At 54.5% G+C, this 17202-nt stretch overlaps 3 protein-coding genes across 4 annotated transcripts; all 3 read left to right on the forward strand.

Moving 5' to 3' along the window:
* Positions 1-410: 410 nt before the first annotated feature.
* On the forward strand, positions 411-2162 carry HOXD13 (homeobox D13). Of its 2 annotated transcripts, XM_074828289.1 has the most exons (3): positions 447-459; positions 493-1122; positions 1912-2162. In XM_074828289.1, exons 1-3 carry the CDS (start codon positions 447-449, stop codon positions 2160-2162), a joined length of 894 nt encoding a protein of 297 aa, XP_074684390.1. The 2 variants fall into 2 exon arrangements, with proteins under 2 accessions (XP_074684389.1, XP_074684390.1); XM_074828288.1 differs by having other exon boundaries at positions 411-1122.
* Positions 2163-8099: 5937 nt separating this feature from the next.
* HOXD12 (homeobox D12) lies at positions 8100-9167 on the forward strand. The gene is made up of 2 exons (XM_074828290.1): positions 8100-8661; positions 8929-9167. The coding sequence occupies exons 1-2, from the start codon at positions 8100-8102 to the stop codon at positions 9165-9167; spliced, it is 801 nt and encodes a 266-aa protein (XP_074684391.1).
* A 6315-nt stretch (positions 9168-15482) lies between these two features.
* On the forward strand, positions 15483-16999 carry HOXD11 (homeobox D11). The gene is made up of 2 exons (XM_074828292.1): positions 15483-16138; positions 16720-16999. The coding sequence occupies exons 1-2, from the start codon at positions 15532-15534 to the stop codon at positions 16953-16955; spliced, it is 843 nt and encodes a 280-aa protein (XP_074684393.1). The 5' UTR covers positions 15483-15531; the 3' UTR covers positions 16956-16999.
* The last annotated feature ends 203 nt before the right edge of the window (positions 17000-17202 follow it).

Genomic DNA, 17202 nt, shown 5'->3' on the forward strand with positions numbered 1-17202 from the left:
GGGGGAAGGGGGGGGGATGAAAGCGACGGGGGCGAGGCTGGCCCGGAGGGGCATCACCGCCGCCCGCCCGCCCAACCCCTCCCCAGCGCCGGGGCCGCGGCGGGGCGGGAGCGCGGCGGCGGGGCGGGGGTGGGAAGGGGAGGGGGGGGCGCCGTCGGTGCGGACCGGGGGGCTGCGCGGCGAAAGGGGCAGTGCGGGCAGCGGGAGGGTCACATGTTTCGACGGCAGCCTATGAGCAGCCCCCCGGGCTGCGGCAAACTAATCTGGAGCCGGCCGCCCCCACCCCCGTCCCCCCTCCCAACCTGGACTTCGTTTTTATAAACGTACCGCCAGGATCCAACCTGTTGGAGGCAAATAACCATTTGCATCATGCCCGGCCGGGGACCGAGCCGCCGCCGCCGCCGCCCGCGATGTGCAAGGCCATGAGCAAAGCAGCGAGCTGGGAGATGGACGGACTGCGCGGCGACAGCAGCGGCGGCGGCGGCGGCGGAGGCGGCGGCGGCGGCGGAGCCCCCGGGCAGTGCCGTAATTTTCTCTCCTCGCCCGTTTTCGGGGCCGCGCACACGGGCCGAGCGGCCGCCGCCGCCGCTGCCGCCGCCGCCGCCTCGGGGTTCGCCTACGCCGGCGGAGGGGAGCGCTCGGGGGCGGCGGCGAGGCCCGACCCCCCGGCCAAGGACTGCCCGGGCTCCGCCGCGCCGGCCGCCGCCCCCGCGCTCGGCTATGGGTATCACTTTGGCAATGGATACTATAGCTGCAGGATGTCCCACGGGGTTGGGATCCAGCAAAACGCCCTGAAGTCTCCCCCCCATGCCTCCATTGGCGGCTTTCCCGTGGAAAAGTACATGGACGTCTCCAGTCTGACCAGCACGAGTGTCCCCGCCAATGAAGTCTCCTCCAGGGCGAAGGAAGTGTCCTTCTACCAGGGCTATACAACCCCCTACCAGCACGTTCCTGGGTACATAGACATGGTCTCAACGTTTGGCTCTGGGGAACCGAGACACGAAACATACATATCAATGGAGGGCTATCAGTCTTGGACTCTGGCTAATGGCTGGAATAGTCAGGTTTACTGTGCCAAAGATCAGACACAGAGCTCACACTTTTGGAAATCGTCCTTTCCAGGTACGAGAGGGAGAGAAATGGTCTGAGCTGAACCCCCCCCGCGCCTCCTCCGCCTGCCCGTCCCCTCCCCCGCCCCCCGGGCTGCAGGGGCGGCCTGCCGGCGTGGACACGCTGCACAGACACGCACAGAGCGGAGAGAGAGGGGAGGACGGTGGATTTTCCTTTTTCCTTCCCCCCCACCCCCACCCCCCACCTACCCCCGAGGAAACCTCACCCTCTGCTTTCCACCCCGCGGGACAGAGCCAGGCGCCCCCCCGCCCCCCAGCGCCAGGGCCCCGCGGGCACCGGCCCGGCCCGGGGCTCCTTCCCCCGCTGCTCCCCTCGGCGGCCGGCTTCGGATTCGCGTTTGCAGTTTGCAGGACGACGGCGCGGAGGTTTGCGCTCCTCTGCCGCTCCGGCCGGCGGCTCAGCCGCCCCCAGAGCACTTAAGAGACTGCGAGTAGTGAGGGCACAGAGGCACAAACCACATGCAAACAAACCCGGGGAAACACACACCAAAGCGATTCCTGTGTGTGCGCTGCCAGGACCGACCTGCTCCCGGCTCCCCAGCCAATGCCCCCGCCGCCCTGCCTGCTCGCTAGCCATGCATGCCTCCAAAGTGATGACAGTCCATCAAGGTTTTGGTGCTTTACTAACGTGCAAATAATGTGGCAGTGTAAATAATAATAAACTGTAAACAACCCGGCATTATTTATTTGCCCGTGAAAAACCAGTGCCCAACAAGTATCGGTTAAGCTTTAAACGCCTGTAATAAAATTCTAATTTTTCACATAATGTCTTTTACAATAGGGGACGTTGCACTAAACCAGCCCGATATGTGTGTCTACCGGCGTGGGAGAAAGAAGCGAGTGCCGTACACAAAACTGCAGCTTAAAGAACTCGAGAATGAATATGCCATTAACAAGTTCATTAACAAGGACAAGAGGCGAAGGATATCCGCAGCCACAAACCTGTCTGAGAGACAAGTTACCATTTGGTTTCAGAACAGGAGGGTGAAGGATAAGAAAATAGTCTCCAAACTGAAAGACAATGTATCTTGATCTATTAGTTGCGGACAGTGATGGATATATAAACTCAATTTACGACCAGCTAAAGACTTTTGGAAAGACTTGAAAATATATTTAATTTTTTTTTTTTCTCCTTCCAGCGGTGGCGAAATTTCGGGAATTGTTTTCCATGAAAGTCAGCGTTTTTCTCTCAGTGAAAGGGAGTGCTGACAAATCTTGAATTATAGTTCTGTTTCTTCCTTTTGAAAATAATAATAATAATAATATTAATTATATTTTCTGTTCTTCCCTCTAGGCCAGTATAAACGAATTTAAATATGTTGAACGGTTACAGTTATAACTTTCTTAAATGCTTAACTCTTTGGGGGGGTTTCTGTATTTTTTTTTTTCTCTGAACAACAGCCAGTGCCAAAAAGTGTCAGTTTTGATTTGGTATCGTAAACTTCAAAACACGCCGAGTGGAAAAAAAAAAAAAAAATCGATCGGAAAATGTAAGAAAGCCGGAGTCCGGACCCGTGGCAGCACCCGGCTGCTGCCAAAACCCGCCGAGCCCACAGGGACCCGGAGAGAATTGCGAATTGCGTGGAGGGTAACGTCTGCAGCAGGATTTTTATTTGCTTTTTCGAGGGAGGGCGACTCTCTCCGAGCTGTTGCGGGGCGCAAAGCACAGTCCCAGGCACATACCAGCGCGGTCCCCGCTTCCGCAGGTTTGGGATTGGCTTTTTGTTTGGGGTCTTTTGGGTGGGTTTTTTTGTTGTTGTTGGGGGGCGTTTTTTGCCACGGTTTCGTTTTCAGTGGAAGGATTTCGTATTCCCCGGTTGAAAAGGAGCCGCCGGTTCCCGGGAAGGGCCGCTTCGGGCCCGGGCGGGGGCTGCGCGGCCGGGCGCTCCGCGGAAGCGCAGCTCGGGCACCTCGGGGAAGCGCTTTCGGCGGGAGTGCTGGGCCGGCTCGTCCTGCAGCCCGGGGAGAGGCTGCCCCTGCAGAGGTGTGTATAAACCTGCGCAGACCTTGTGTAAAATGCTCGCTCTAGCCTGTCTGTCCGGACAGGCACAAGACTCTTCTCCTTGCTCCCGCCACGGCGCTTAAAAAATCCTCCTGGTCGGAGAAGTGAAGTTCACCGCTAACTTTTAATTTACAAAAAATAAACGGGTGTTAATGACAGAAGCAATAAATAAGGAATTTCAAAAGACGCCATAATTTATATAGGCCGAAAGGCTAGGATTTTGTCGATTTTTTATTATTTTAAACCTAGTGTGCATGTGATGATATACACAGGGTGATCAGACACGCTAGCCAACTACTAGGAGAGAGAAGCGATATCCTCTCTGTTAATGTGCCTCGTCTAATTGTTAAAACGTGTGTGTTCCGAACTAGTATTATTTATTATAATATACTATTGCTCTAAACACTTTGATTACCAGTGTATGTGGGTAAGACATACGGTAATACTATTTCTCCATAAACCATATCTTTTCCTTTTCCTGTCTTAAAGTCTGCTTTTACCTTGTGTTGGAAATACGGGCTGAACTTCCAAGCTGTTAACGATATTGCCAAACTGTTCCCGAACCGTCTTTAATAAAACGATTTCTTTTCGATATATATGCATACAAAGAGAGGAAGAAAGTCGCCTTCTTTTTGCAGCAGGGCGTTTCGCGGGCTCCAGGCTTGCCTGGGATCTTCCCAGGGCCACTTAGAGGACGCGGTTCTTGGGAAAGGAGAGGTAGATACGATGCGAGGCGCGTTAAAGGAGGGAAAGGCGTATCCGAGAGCGCCTTGCCGCTGGGGAAGGGGCTTTTGGGAGAAAGAAATGCTGCCGGCGAGAATTACCCGGGGTGGGAGGCAGGGGAGGGTCTGTCCTTTCCCCTGTCGCCCCGAGCCCGGCTCTGCCTGTCCGGTGCCCGCCGGCCGAGGCCGGCCCAGCGCCCCTTTGTTTTCCCCTCCCAGGCCGGCCGGGCACTTGCCGGTGCCCCGCCGGGTCTCCGCGGCGGCGGGGGCGGCCGGCCCGAGACGGCGCGCCTCCGTTCGCTCCGCAACCGGCAGGCTCCAGCGGGGGGTTATCTTCCGCCCCCTCCGCCCTCTTCCTTCCCCTTTCTCTTCCGCTTGCACGTTCACGGCTTTTGAGGCGTTTATTTTCCCCGAACGGACGAAAAAAAGTCCATCTCGGAGCACTTAAGATTTTATCGCAAAGTGCATTTTTGTTTGATTCTTGGAAAAGAGGAGGCTTGTGGGGCACCTCATTTAAGTACCTGGAGCAGTCCTCTCTGCTGATGCAGCCTTGTTTTCTCTGAATGTTTTAAATTCTTCTCCCTCCTCCCCCCCCTCCCCCTCCGCCCCGGCACCACCCCCCCAACCACACATACTTCGGTCCTATTAATTCTGGACAAGTTTTTCCTCCCAACGAGCCTCCCCGCAGAGGGAAGGCCGGGCACTGCCAGAGCCGTTGTGTTTCCCGGCCGCGGAGCCGTCGCGGGCTCTTCCCTTCCTCCTTCCAGGCTTAACCTTTGGCTCTGCCGGTCTCCGGGCTCTCAGAAGACGCAGCTTTGCCACGGCCAAAGCTCCCTTCCCAGGGCAGGAGGAAACCCGAACTGGCTGGGAAATCGGTACCAGATGGAGAGGAGTCGCCTTTTAATTTCGTAACAACGTGCAGAAACATTAAGAAACCAGCAGCCCCAGCCGGGAGGAAGGCGAAGTCGGAGCTGTGGGCCGGGGTGTATCAGCCCGTCCAGCTACCAGTGCAGGTTGAAAGGGTTTTCTCAGCCTGGAGCTGGGGCACTGACGACCGTTATTCAAAATCCCCGTGCCCACAGCCTGGCCTCTGCCCAGGACGCCGGGCCCGGCCGGGCCCCGCCGCTCCGCGCCCCCCGCTCCGTGCTCCCCGCCCGCGGGCGCGGCCCGGCGGCTGCCGCCGGTCACAGCCGCCCGAGTTTAGAGCAAAGGGAAGAATGATTCGCCTGAAATGTGGCGCGCATTATTACAGATAATTAACATGTACCTCGACAAAGTGAATTGCAAATGCGCAGTGGCACGATGGTGCGTTGCAGGCCGGCTGGCTCGCCTGCCCCGCAGCTACCATGGAGCCTGGCTCCTGTCAGGCAGCGCGATTTCCCAGCCATGTTTGAGGCAATCCTGCCATCTCCTGGACAACCCCCGGCATAGGCAGGGGAAGCCTTCACCTCGCCTCAGGAGCCGCGTTTCCGAGTGATAAATGAGCGAGGGAGACTACTCGGTCACACGCAGAGCAACCTTCATCTGTAAACTGGAAGAATATGCCAGTGAAATTCTAGCGTGTGGTCAGCTCTGATGCTCAAGCCCATCCGGTTGCCTATTTAAAAACAAAACAACAACAGAAAAAAAAAAAAAAAAAAGAGCGGAAAGGAGCGTGTGAAAGCAGCCCTCCGGGTCGCTCTGTTCCTCAGCGGTGATATTTCCTGTACAGACACAGGCAGGGGGACACCCGCGGCATTAAAACGCCGCCCCCCAAACCAGAAGCCGGCTGTGGCTGGAAAAATCAGCACAAGCCCGTCCGAGGCTCTCCGCACCGCGGCAGCGGCCAGCCGCCCCTGGAACAAGATGTTTCTGTCAGTTCTTTTCCCTACAGATTTAAACATAAACATCGCTTTCCGCAGCTGTGAGTGTCTCCAGCTAATCCAGATTTTGCTCTTCATATTTTTTCGAGGTATTAATTAGCAATTACAGAATGAGTTGAGCATTAATTGAAAGCTCTGTTTTCTCTAACCCCATAAAAGTTAGTTTGAAGTGTCACCTTTCTTTCCGGTAACTGGGAACTCACATCCATTCCTTGTGTTTATTGCGGGCAAAAATATAGTCTTTGAACACAAAATGTTCTTTCTGTCTTCCCAGAACCGAAAATCAGTCAACTTTTTCGTAAAAGGCGATTATGAAAATAAACTATTACCAACCTCTTGGGGAGGGGGGGGGGGGGGGGGGGAGAGAGGAGAAAACAAGTAAGCTAATAAGAGGGAGATTCAATTGGTAGACATAACTCAAACAATAAAAATTAAAGGCAGTGGTCAGTAATATCCTCCAGCGGTGCTTGTGTGGTCCTGTGTGGTCTAGGAGAGAGCAATCATTTAAAGATTTCTTCCAGGGCAATGAAATTACTGCAGAATTTACCCCAATTTCCCATTAAACAGAAAGATGAATTTGATTAGGAGAATGTCAAGAGGGGCAGCGTCTCTGATCTCGGCGTAGAAATAAAACCAAGATTAAAACTATGATTAACAGGACAATAACCCGGAAAAATTAACCCTACCTGTTAACTAGGTTCAAGGTTTTTTTAACCGAGGTAATGAAAGTGGCGAAGTCCGGGCATTAAGGCTCTGCTTGAAGCTGGCCTCGCTCAGACCAGGGGAGATCCTCTTGGAAAAGAGGCCGAGGACAGAAACGCCCGGCCCGGGTGACCGATGGGCCTCCCAAGTCTCCCGCGGGGCTGCGGGGCGGCGGCGCCGGGAGCGGCGGGGCGCGGCGGAAAGCGGCGGGGAGCGGCGGGGAGCGCGGTGCCCGCGGCCGCCGCGGAGCTCGGCTGGGCTCTGGTGGGGGGATCCTCCCCGGGATGCCCAGCCGCTTGGCCCATTGCGGATGTCTCTGGGTGCAGCACACGGGGCCTCGGCTTGGGTCCGTGGGAAGTAGGCTGTCTCCCGGCCCGCCCGGTTTGGGCAAGGACACGAGCAACCAACCTCCTGTGAGGATGCTCTCGCATATCATTTGATCCGTACTTAGACCGGTGCTACGGGGAAAATGGGAGAGAGAACGGAATAACTGGACTCTTGTTTGATCTCTCAAATATGTGTAAAACCCCCACAAAATAACGCTGTAGTGACACCGTAAGGGATAATTTTCCAGTCAAGGGCGAAAAATTCCTCATACGGAACTTGGGAGACAGCAGCGGGGTGCCTAGCTGAGGCTGACTCTCCTCTGCCCACCGCTGCACTCACATCCTCTCTGCTGCAGAGCAGACCCGGGCATTTTCTTTCTTGCCGTCTATCGATTCTATTTATTTAGGGGGTTTTATTTTTTTTTTTTTTATCTCGGCGGGTTGCTCAAGTAATTCCGTGTTGTTGCCGTTGTTATTCTCGGTTTGTTGATGTTTGCTTGATTGCAAGACAAACTAAACCTCGAGTTTTAGAAGCGTTGTTTAAAAACTTGTCTTCGCTTCAGAGGGAAGATGAAAGGTAAAGGGGGTAAAAAGGGCAGACGTGCGGACCTAAGAGAATACTAGTCATTAGTGTACCAGAATGACGATCCTGGTAATATCCGATCAATTAAGATTTTAATTGCAAGCATATGCCGATGCATACCATGTTGCTCGCAATTAAAACAAACGCGTATATAAAACGGACAAAATACGCGTTCTGCGCACACCCACAAGGTGTACTCGCCTGCACAGGGGCAGAAATACACACGCGTGCTCTAACCAGTCCCATCTCCTTCCCCTTAGTGGGAAGGGTACACCGTGGGTTATTCCCAGCCCGCGGTGCACACTCTTATCGTGGGGGTAGTCGTCGCCCGGCGCAGGGCGGTTGGTCCTGGGGGTGCTGCCAGCCGGGGAGGGCTGCGCCCGGGACTGCCCTGTCTCCTCGGCAACTCTGCAGAGGTTTGTTGTTCCCCCCCCCCCATCTTTCCCCTATAGCGCCGCAGCTTTGCCAGCCAGCCCCGGCCACTTTTATAGAAGCGGAGACCATGTTTTCCCCTCCCCCTTGCGAGCTTGGTATTTTCATATTTCAAGTGCTATCATAAGACTTTTTAAAAGGTGGGGGGGGAAGAGAAGCCAAAAAAAAAAAAAAAAAGAAAAAGGGGGGGACTTTGTGGCTCGGTGGCTGGAGGCGGTGCTGAAATTACCGGCTTTGAAGAACCTGTCTGCAAAGTTTCGTCCAATCGTCTCAGGCTTTCCGCTTATTCCCTGTTGTAACTAAATACTGCTGTAAGAACAGCTGAAGTCCTTTGTTGGAAATGTGTGATCGCAGTCTCTACAGATCTGGCTACGTTGGTTCTCTCCTGAATTTGCAATCTCCAGATTCCTTTTATTTTCCTAATTTGCGGGCTAATGGCAGTCAATTGGCGGCTCTGCCCACCATTTCCTACCCCCGGAGCTCGATCCCCTGGACTTGCTCAAGTTCGTGCGCAGCCCAGCCGCAGAGCCACGCGTTCGGCGGCGCGGCGCAGCCGTACCTCCCCGGCTCCGTTCCAATCAACATCAGCTCCAACGGCAACAAAGAGTGCCTGGAAGACAACAATAAATATTACGCCCACGATGCGAGCTCCAAACAAGAGGAGAGATGCAGGCAGAGGCAATCTTTCGCAAATGACCCAACTGTTACTCACGCAGCCAACTTAAAGCCCGTAAAGTATGACCACTCGAGCTTGCAGAGAAGTTTGCATGGCTCGGCTGCTCTTTTTGAAGTGAATTCCTGCACTTCCAGCTTAAAGGAGGACATCAAGAATTCCGTCAACTTGAACCTGACAGTTCAGCCCGCAGCAGTCCAGTCATGCCTCAGACCTTCAGTGCAGGATGGTATGCCTTAAATATCTCGCTTTAGTTAGAGGCGACCTAGCGATACGTGCTTTCTAAAAGATGCCTGTAATTGCTTTGTAACCCCCCTGTAACCCATTCGGAGCGATAATCACTTAATCCGACTCGGAGGTAGATAGAAATTGTGCTGTCAGATGTGCTGTGCCCGATTTGCCGACCTAGTTTAGCCCTGTTATCTTGCGGGTTTTTTTGCATATTCTCTTTAATACCCAGACCTGATCCACTAAATTATCGACGTGTTTGTTGTAGGTTTGCCTTGGTGCCCCACCCAGGGGAGATCAAGAAAGAAACGGAAACCTTACACAAAACAACAAATTGCTGAATTGGAAAACGAGTTTCTCCTCAATGAGTTTATTAACCGACAGAAGAGGAAAGAACTATCAAACAGACTCAATTTAAGCGATCAGCAAGTTAAAATCTGGTTTCAGAACCGGCGGATGAAAAAGAAAAGAGTAGTAATGCGAGAGCAGGCGCTTTCTATGTACTAGAGCAGAGTCCGCCCGTTCCTGCATGAACTTGTGCCCGGAGTGTTCACCCCTAGAGTAGAGCGTATTCGCGAGTGCGTGTTTTTACCATTTAAATCAAATTCTCGAAACGCGTAGGATCCCTGCGTAAATTGGCAAACGCTGAGATCTTAGCCAAAATGAAGAAGACAAGCCGGACCAGCATGGAAACCTGTATTATCAGCTTTTTACCTTTCTTTCTCCATTTATATAGATTTTTCTCCTGCTTCTTACCCCCTCTTTGCCCGGAGAACGAGCGGTGTTAAACTAAAATCGATTTCTTTTTATCTGTATGTAAACACCATTTTGCAGCAAAATAAAGGAATAACGCCTAGTAAAGACGTCAGCTCTGTGAGTCCCGGCCGCTCCCTTCATCTGCTGCCCTGCACGCCAGGGCGAGCCTGCGGCGCCGGCTTGTTTTGTGGTTTGGAGTAACCTGCTCGAGCAACGACGGGGGAAAGTGGTTAACAAATAAACCTTTTGCTTTCTTCTTCTTTTTTTTTTTTTTTCTTCCCACCCCCCCGCTCGGAGCTGCAGATCCGGCCGCAGCCCAGCGGAGAGGGCACGTGACACCCGCGCAAGGCCCGCGCGTAACCTGCGCGCCAGCTCCGCGGCGGCGGCCGGTCCCGCCGCTCCGCTTGCGGCCGCCCGCCCCGACGGCGGGGGCACGGGCGGAGGGGAGCCTCGTGTGCCCGCCGGGGGGGGGCCGCCGCCCCCGGGGCGCGGGCTGGGCTGCTCCCCGGGCCCAGAGGCCAGGGTCCCCCCTCGAGAAGGAGCGCCCCTCCGCCCCCTTCCCCCGCCCGCCGAGACCCGGGGCAGCGCGGGGGGCCGCGGCGGCAGAGGGGGCCGCGGAGCAGGGCGCGGGTGGCCGCGGCGGCGCCGGTGCCGCCCCAGGTGGCCGGGCCGGGCCTTGCCCTTCCAGCGCCGCTGACTTTGGCCTTGTCCAAGCGCTGCCCCAAACAAACAGGCGGAGGAGAGCGGGCGGTGCCGAGGCCGCGGCGGGCCGGGGCCGGGGCCCAGGCGGGGGCAGGGGCAGGGGCAGGGCTGGGGGGAGCCGGGGCCCCCCGCTCACCCCGGGGTGCTGCAGGCACAGGAGAGGGGAGAGCCCGGAGATTTTGGTGGGTTTGATAATTTTGTGAGACCGTCCCCATGGCGGTTTCCGCTGAGGTTTTTATGAGGGAAATGGGGGAACGCTTTCGGTTTTTTGCCCAGATTTAAACCTCAGAGGATCACCCGACCAGAGGGGCTGGGAGCATTGCCCAAGCCGTTTGGTTATTGTTTTAGGACGAGAAGGAAATCGATTTTCCCCGTATCTTGCTGACAGGCTTTCTTTGCCGGGAGCCGCCAGCCTCTGGAGCACCAGAGCGGCCAGGCTGGCCGGAGCTGCAGAGCCAGGGGAAATGCTAGATACTGCCTTGGTCTGATATTTCACAAAATAAAAGAAAAAAAAACTCACGGAATTTTAGGTCCGGATTAAAACGCCTTTTGGCTGCGATTTCCACCTAAATCTGTTTCTCATGAAGAGGCGTTTCCACACGTGAAACCTTGGGTTGCCTCTCCCAACAGTAATAATGATTAAACTGGCGGAGCCTGCGTTATTTTCTGGTATATAAAGTAGGCTCAGATATGGTTGTGCGGGGCGTGTGCGACAAGGCTAAACAACCACAAGGAACGGCACAAAGCAGCTACCTATTTACACGGGGCTATTGCCTTCCTGAAGGCAATAAACTCATTATTTCATAAAGAGACATGTTTGAACTTTGCTCCTACCCACTCGTGTGCTTACAAGCACTGCTCGCAAGGACACAGCGGTGGGTTTGGAGGTAAATGCCGGGTTCCTAGGAGGGCAGAAATGCAGCCATCTTCCCGAAAGCTTTTCAGAGAGCCCCAAAGGTAACGCTCGGCTGGTGTTTCGGGGGGGAGAAGGAAAACCAACCCAATTTGGAGGCACATTTCTCCCCGTCCGGAACGGCCGCTCTTACCGCACTGCCCAGCGCAGACAAACCCCTTCCCCGCGCATGGCGGGGTGACTGCCCGTGGAAAAGTGGGGGCGAAGCCGGGCGAGAGCTCCCCGAGGGAAGGGTGCACACCTAGCCACCTACATCCAGAGGCACCACCCCTGGGTCCCTCCAAATCTTTGAGGCATTCAGCCCCCGTGCTGGGAGCTGGCGCATTGCGGACAATAAAAGTCTCTTCATTCAGTAGCATTTCCCTAATTAAAAAAACTAGAAGCAACCCCAATGATGCAAGCCAGGAGAAAAGCGAAAACCAGATAAAGCCCCTTTTCTTATTCTCTCCTGGAATACTATTCAGCCGGCTACAGTCCATGAGAAATGGACCCTTTATGCCGTCCTTCCCTGTCCTGACCCGCCCCAGTACAACCAGTCCCTTTATTACATGGGTGATGTGAAATCCAAGAGGAACCACGGTGAAAAGATGCGAAAGGCAATGTATTGTTTATTAAACGTATCTAATCCACGACGATGGCTTATAGTAAAGCTTCTAGCCCGAATCGCCCACGGAAGGAGACAAAACAGAGGAGGTAGGATCTAAACTGCGACGTGATGCGAAAGTATGTGTGCTATGGATCTCTGTATGTGCCTGGATCTATATAGATGCACTTATTTCAGCAGCGCCCGTTGTGTGCAACCGTGTGTGCGCACACACAGACGTACGCATTTGCGGGCTCACACTGTGCGTAGACACACAGGCGGTAGAAAATGGTGCATGATTCCACGCGTGCCCATACTCCGGGCTTCAGCCGTTGCTCTGAAGCAGCGGGCGACGACAGCCGCGCCGGTCCGGGCGTATGTGGAGGCACACACGCATGGGGCAGAGCTGCAGGCGCGGGGCGCGCCCTGCCTGCGCGGCTCTGCCTGCGCTGTTCTGCCTGCGCGGCTCTGCCTGCGCGCACCCGCTTGAGCCGCCCCGTGGGCACATGTGTGCACACGCGTGTGCGGCACGCCGGGTGGGCTTGCAGGAGATGCACCCGAGTGAGGTGGATGCACCCCACGCCCTCCGGCTGGATTATTTCGGGTGTCCTTCCAGCTGTATTTCGCCCCCTGCCCCGGCTTTGTGGGTGCGTGCGGTGCGGAGAGGGGAGGGGGAGCAGCGGGCACCCGCTTGCTGCGCCCACGCCCGCGTCTCCCCGCAGCATGCAGGCGACCGTCCATCCCTTTATTTACTCCAACATAAACATCTTTGCATTCCGACCGCAGCCTAAACATGATAAAGCCCTTCCGAGGGGGCTCTCCATTCCTCCTCGTTTGATAAGGCTGCAAACGCAACTCGGCTTGTGGGGAATGGCTCTGGATGCCTTTGTGCCTCCTAAAAGAGCATAAATAATTAAAGTTTGGCAGGGAGGAAAAGCTTTCTTGCAGAACTGTAGTGGCAATAAATGAAATGACTCAGAATCTCTTCTCCAGTCGGTTTTTACGAGAGCTGCCAGACAGTGTCTGTTCACGTTCTCCAGATACTAGGGGCGCCATAACAAAGTTAAGGTCAAGTTAGTGTCTTATCTTGGGTGGCACAAAAATACCGCATCTTCTCCAGCCGGACCGGGTATATTTTTAAACCTGAATGTTATGCAAGTCGCCTTAATTTCCACGGAGGGCTTTTGGAAATGTCACTCGGACCTGAATACTTGGTAATTCCAGGCAACGGTTGCAGATGTTTCAAGACGCCTAACGGTAAAGTATTCGCCTGACTGTGTACATGATGTGCATTTATGTTTCAATGCTATTTAATCTGCGTAAGGGAAAAAAAAAAAAGGGGGGGGGGGGTATATGTAATGCTCAGACCTGGGCTGGGAGCCGACCCCAGGGTAAAAATGCTCTGGCAGGCGGGGACCCCCAGCTCTGCCTTGTTCCAGCGGGGTCTCTGCTGCGATATTGGTCTCACATTCCCCAAATTAGATCGCTTTTTAAGGGACTGTTTCCTAAAAGGGCTGTTTTCGTATTAACAAATCGTCGCCATGTCTTTGAACTTGAATTAGTTGAAACCGGTTGGCTCCTGCGCCAAAATTTAATTGATGCTAGTCTTGCTGCATCGAAAGGAAGGTGAAGGATTCTGGCTAAGGCGTAATTACTTGTTTGAACGGTAAAGCAAATGAAGCTCCATAGGTTCCCAGAGCCATCTCTCCTGATGAGATAGGCGATCAGAAACCTAGGGGCACAATCCAAACGGATCCCTGCCCTGCTCTGCTGCGAGCTCAGGGTGGTAAGTGACACAGGAGCCATTTTAACTGCGCAGGCATCATTTTTAGGAGGTTGTTCATGTGTTGCAGCAGAATCGAGAGGGCTCGAAAGTTACCGATAAAAGGAGGGAATGGTGGTTTTGTGCCTTGATTTCTAGTGATACCTTGAGAGACTATCTGCTGGGAGCAATCTGTGGCGTTTGAGGTGGTTTGCGACCGAGGCACCAAGGCAAAAAATATCATACTGTACAAAGAAAAGAAAAAAGGAAAGAAAGGTGGGGGAGGAAAAAAAAAAAAAAAAAAAAAACGGAAGAAGAATGAGTTTAATCTTATCTGCCTGGCTTTGGTCTTTCACTTCTTAGGAAGGGCAGGCTGGGCTGCGGTGTGGAAGCCCCTTGGGCAGCCCTCGTCTGCTCTGGGGGCCGGGGGATGCAGGAGGGGCAGTGCCGGCGGCGGGGCGGGGGCCAGGGTGCGGGGTGCAGCCCGGACTGCGGGTCTCCCGCCCCCGGAGCCTCTCCGCAGCGCGGAGCCGGGGGCGCGCAGGAGGCGCCTGTGGCGGCGGGGCCGCGGGGCGCGCAGCCTGTGCCTGGGCGAGCTCCCCGCGGGCACCGCCGCCTCGCAGAGCCGGGGCGCCCCCGGGCCTTTCCCCCAATCGCCCGCGGCGCTTTGGGGCCGGTTCCCTACCTGCCGGGCTCTCTGCTGTCAGTGGGACATGGAGGCTGCCTTTTTGGAGGTGATGCAGGGCCTGCCGCCCGGCCGGAACGCCCGGAGATCGCCTGGGTGGCAGGGGGCGGCCCTGCTCGGCATGGAAAGCTCGCCCAGATTTCGGGTTTATCTGGAGAGCGGCATGTGGCGGGGCTACTCTGGCTACGCTGTACAGTGGCGGAAAAAAAGGCATTCCCATAGAGAGCTGGCAAACGTTTCTGGAATGAGGAATTGCTCGAGCATAGGGCTATTGCTGGCGCGTATTACTTGTTCTCCTCTCTTTTCAGCCTTTGTGACCCGGTTTGTGCTCGCCTATGTAAAATCATATTTCAAGGAGAAAAAGAAAATTGGCAAAAAGGAGCCCTCGAAGGCAGGGCGGCCGCGGGGCTGGCGGGTGTTGTGCGTGCCGCCCGCTCCCAGCCCTGCTTTTCCCTTCCAATGAAAATGAACATTTTGGTGGGAGTCAGAGGCACGGGAACAGAGGTCACTTTGTGTGCTGCTCTGCTTCCCAAGGAAACCGTGCTCGGTGGACCTCTCCTCCTGCCCTAGCCCTTCGCTACCCAGAAGAGCCCGAAAGTGTCTCCCTGTCTTAAAACCGGCTCCTGAGAGATGCTCTGCTCGCGTATTTCTCATTTCAGTTTGTCCCTGGCGCCCTGACACAAGCGCGCGGGGTCTGGGCTTATGAGCGAGGGAAATCGAGGTGATGGGGACTCGGGCTTTGGATTTCGTGGACGGTTTTGGTGCCAACTGTGGATTGCTGGAGCCGGGCGGGCAGATCCACTCGTAGGCTCGAGCGTGTGACTGGGACTTGGCTTTCCCGGGCGAGCCGTCACCCGCGCATCATCCGCGTGAGCGGCGGCCGGCGAGCATCGCTCCCTCTAACGAGGAGCGACCACGTTTCCGAGCCGAGGGCGCCCGGCCGGGAGACCGCAGCCCACGCTCCGGGGGCCCCCGCTCCCCGACGGGGGCCGCATCCCCCGCTGGCCGCCGGCGGAGGCCGGGCGGTGATGCGGGCGGGGGGCTGCGCGCCGCGGGGCTCCGCGCCGGGCGGCGGCGGCGGTGGGCAGGCGCCCGCCCGGGCGGCGCGGCGCGGCGCGGCGCGGCCCCAGGTGATTAGCCGCACCACCGACGTGTGTCTCATCGCCCGGTGAAAGGATGAGGGGGAAAACCGGCTATATTTGTGGAAACGCTGCGCTCGTCTCTCCGTGCTGGGAGGGCTCTTTGGAGAGATCTTAGGAGCCTTTCCGAGGGGCTGATATAGATATAAGGACATTTCTACATCGCGTCACGTGACATAATTACCACTAGAATCAATCAAGATGAATTGCACGTCAGCACACGGTGGGGATTTTTTCTTAGTTGATCCTGTCCAAACCCTCTTGTGCAATAGATGGATCTTGTTCAATGCATTGAAGCCTCCTGGTTGCTTGCAATCGCAAAAAGGAAGACATGACTGAGTTTGACGATTGCAGTCACGGCACATCCAATATGTATCTGCCAGGGTGCGCTTATTACGTCTCACCCTCAGATTTCTCGACGAAACCCTCTTTTTTGTCGCAATCGTCGTCCTGTCAAATGACTTTTCCTTATTCTTCTAATTTACCTCATGTCCAACCTGTGCGCGAAGTAGCATTCAGGGAATACGGATTAGAGCGCAGCAAATGGCAGTATAGGGGCAGTTATGCTCCTTATTACTCAGCTGAAGAGGTGATGCACAGAGACTTTCTGCAGCCTGCGAACAGGAGGACGGAAATGTTATTCAAAACGGACCCTGTCTGCGGCCACCACGGACCGTCTCCCGCCGCCTCCAACTTCTACAGCTCGGTGGGGAGGAACGGCATCCTGCCGCAAGGCTTCGACCAGTTTTACGAGACAGCCCCCGGACCCCCGTACCAGCAGCACTCCGAGGGCGAGGGGGACGCGGACAAGGGCGACTTGAAAGCCCAGAACAACACTTGCAGTAAAACACCTTCCAGCCAAGAGAAGAAAGTGACACCAGCAAACAGCGCCGATTCCCCTTCTGGTGAGGCTGTTGCAGAGAAGAGCAACAGTTCAGGTAGGTATCAGTAGTAAATTGGGGGCAAGAGTACAAGGCCAACACTTTGTCAAGCCGCATTTTATGTGCAATTTTATAAGCATCCAAAGGATTTTATATATCCTATAAGATTTCCTTTGCCGTTGTAAAGCGTGTTTACGATAGGAAACCAATTTAGGTGGGCTTAAGGTATTCTTGGAAGAGGATATTAATTGTTATTAAATTGTTGATTTGGCGGGGGGGAGACGGGGAGGTTTCACAGGTAGTGCTCAGAGCTGCCTTCGGTATAGAGCTTAAGATCTTCGTTTGTTTGGGGCGGGGGGGGGGGGGGGTGGGTGAGAGGAGTTTGAGAAACTTGGAATTTTTCCAGCCCATTTAAATATCTCTCTGTATTGCTCGAAGTGCTCTCTTTTAAGGAGAAGTTGGGAAATATTCGCTTTTTTGCTAAGTCACCCAGAGAGTAAAAGCCCCAGGAATATTTTTTTGAACTGCTAGAGGGCTGCTTTCCAGGCAATGGGATATTGTCAAAGTCTCTGGTCTCTTCCTAGCTGAGCATGTTCGCAGCAGCAGCATAAATCAGTTTCTTCTCTCTTGAATTTCAGCAATCCCCCAGCGATCAAGGAAAAAGAGGTGTCCCTATACCAAATATCAGATAAGAGAACTGGAACGGGAGTTTTTCTTCAACGTGTACATAAACAAAGAGAAAAGACTGCAGTTGTCCAGAATGCTCAACCTCACTGACCGGCAAGTTAAAATCTGGTTCCAGAATCGAAGGATGAAAGAAAAGAAACTGAACAGAGATCGACTCCAATATTTCACTGGGAATCCCTTGTTTTGAGGGAAAAAAAAAAAAAAAAAAAAAGGAAAGAAAAGAAAAAGAAAGGGAAAAAATTTTAAAAGATAAAGAGAGCAAGAGAAAAGGAAGAAAGAAGAAAAACAAAGAATATCTCGGTCTCTCTGACCTGCCATCTGAATGCAAAAGTATATTGGTTTACATGACACATCCACCCTGCGGAACTCAAAGTTTCATTTTCATGTGCAACTCCACACACTGAATGGCCACTGGAGATTTCGGGGCTTGGCGG

Source organism: Strix aluco, chromosome 6, assembly GCF_031877795.1.
Source record: "Strix aluco isolate bStrAlu1 chromosome 6, bStrAlu1.hap1, whole genome shotgun sequence".
Taxonomy (NCBI): Eukaryota; Metazoa; Chordata; class Aves; order Strigiformes; family Strigidae; genus Strix; species Strix aluco.

Excerpts from the sequence above, each read along its gene's own strand:
- HOXD12 (XM_074828290.1), top strand. The coding sequence starts at position 8,100 with ATGTGTGATCGCAGTCTCTACAGATCTGGCTACGTTGGTTCTCTCCTG. Across the intron at positions 8,662-8,928 it reads CAGACCTTCAGTGCAGGATG|GTTTGCCTTGGTGCCCCACC; the intron begins GTATGCCTTAAA and ends TGTTTGTTGTAG.
- HOXD11 (XM_074828292.1), top strand. The coding sequence starts at position 15,532 with ATGACTGAGTTTGACGATTGCAGTCACGGCACATCCAATATGTATCTG. Across the intron at positions 16,139-16,719 it reads AGAGAAGAGCAACAGTTCAG|CAATCCCCCAGCGATCAAGG; the intron begins GTAGGTATCAGT and ends CTTGAATTTCAG.
- HOXD13 (XM_074828288.1), top strand. The coding sequence starts at position 411 with ATGTGCAAGGCCATGAGCAAAGCAGCGAGCTGGGAGATGGACGGACTG. Across the intron at positions 1,123-1,911 it reads TTGGAAATCGTCCTTTCCAG|GGGACGTTGCACTAAACCAG; the intron begins GTACGAGAGGGA and ends CTTTTACAATAG.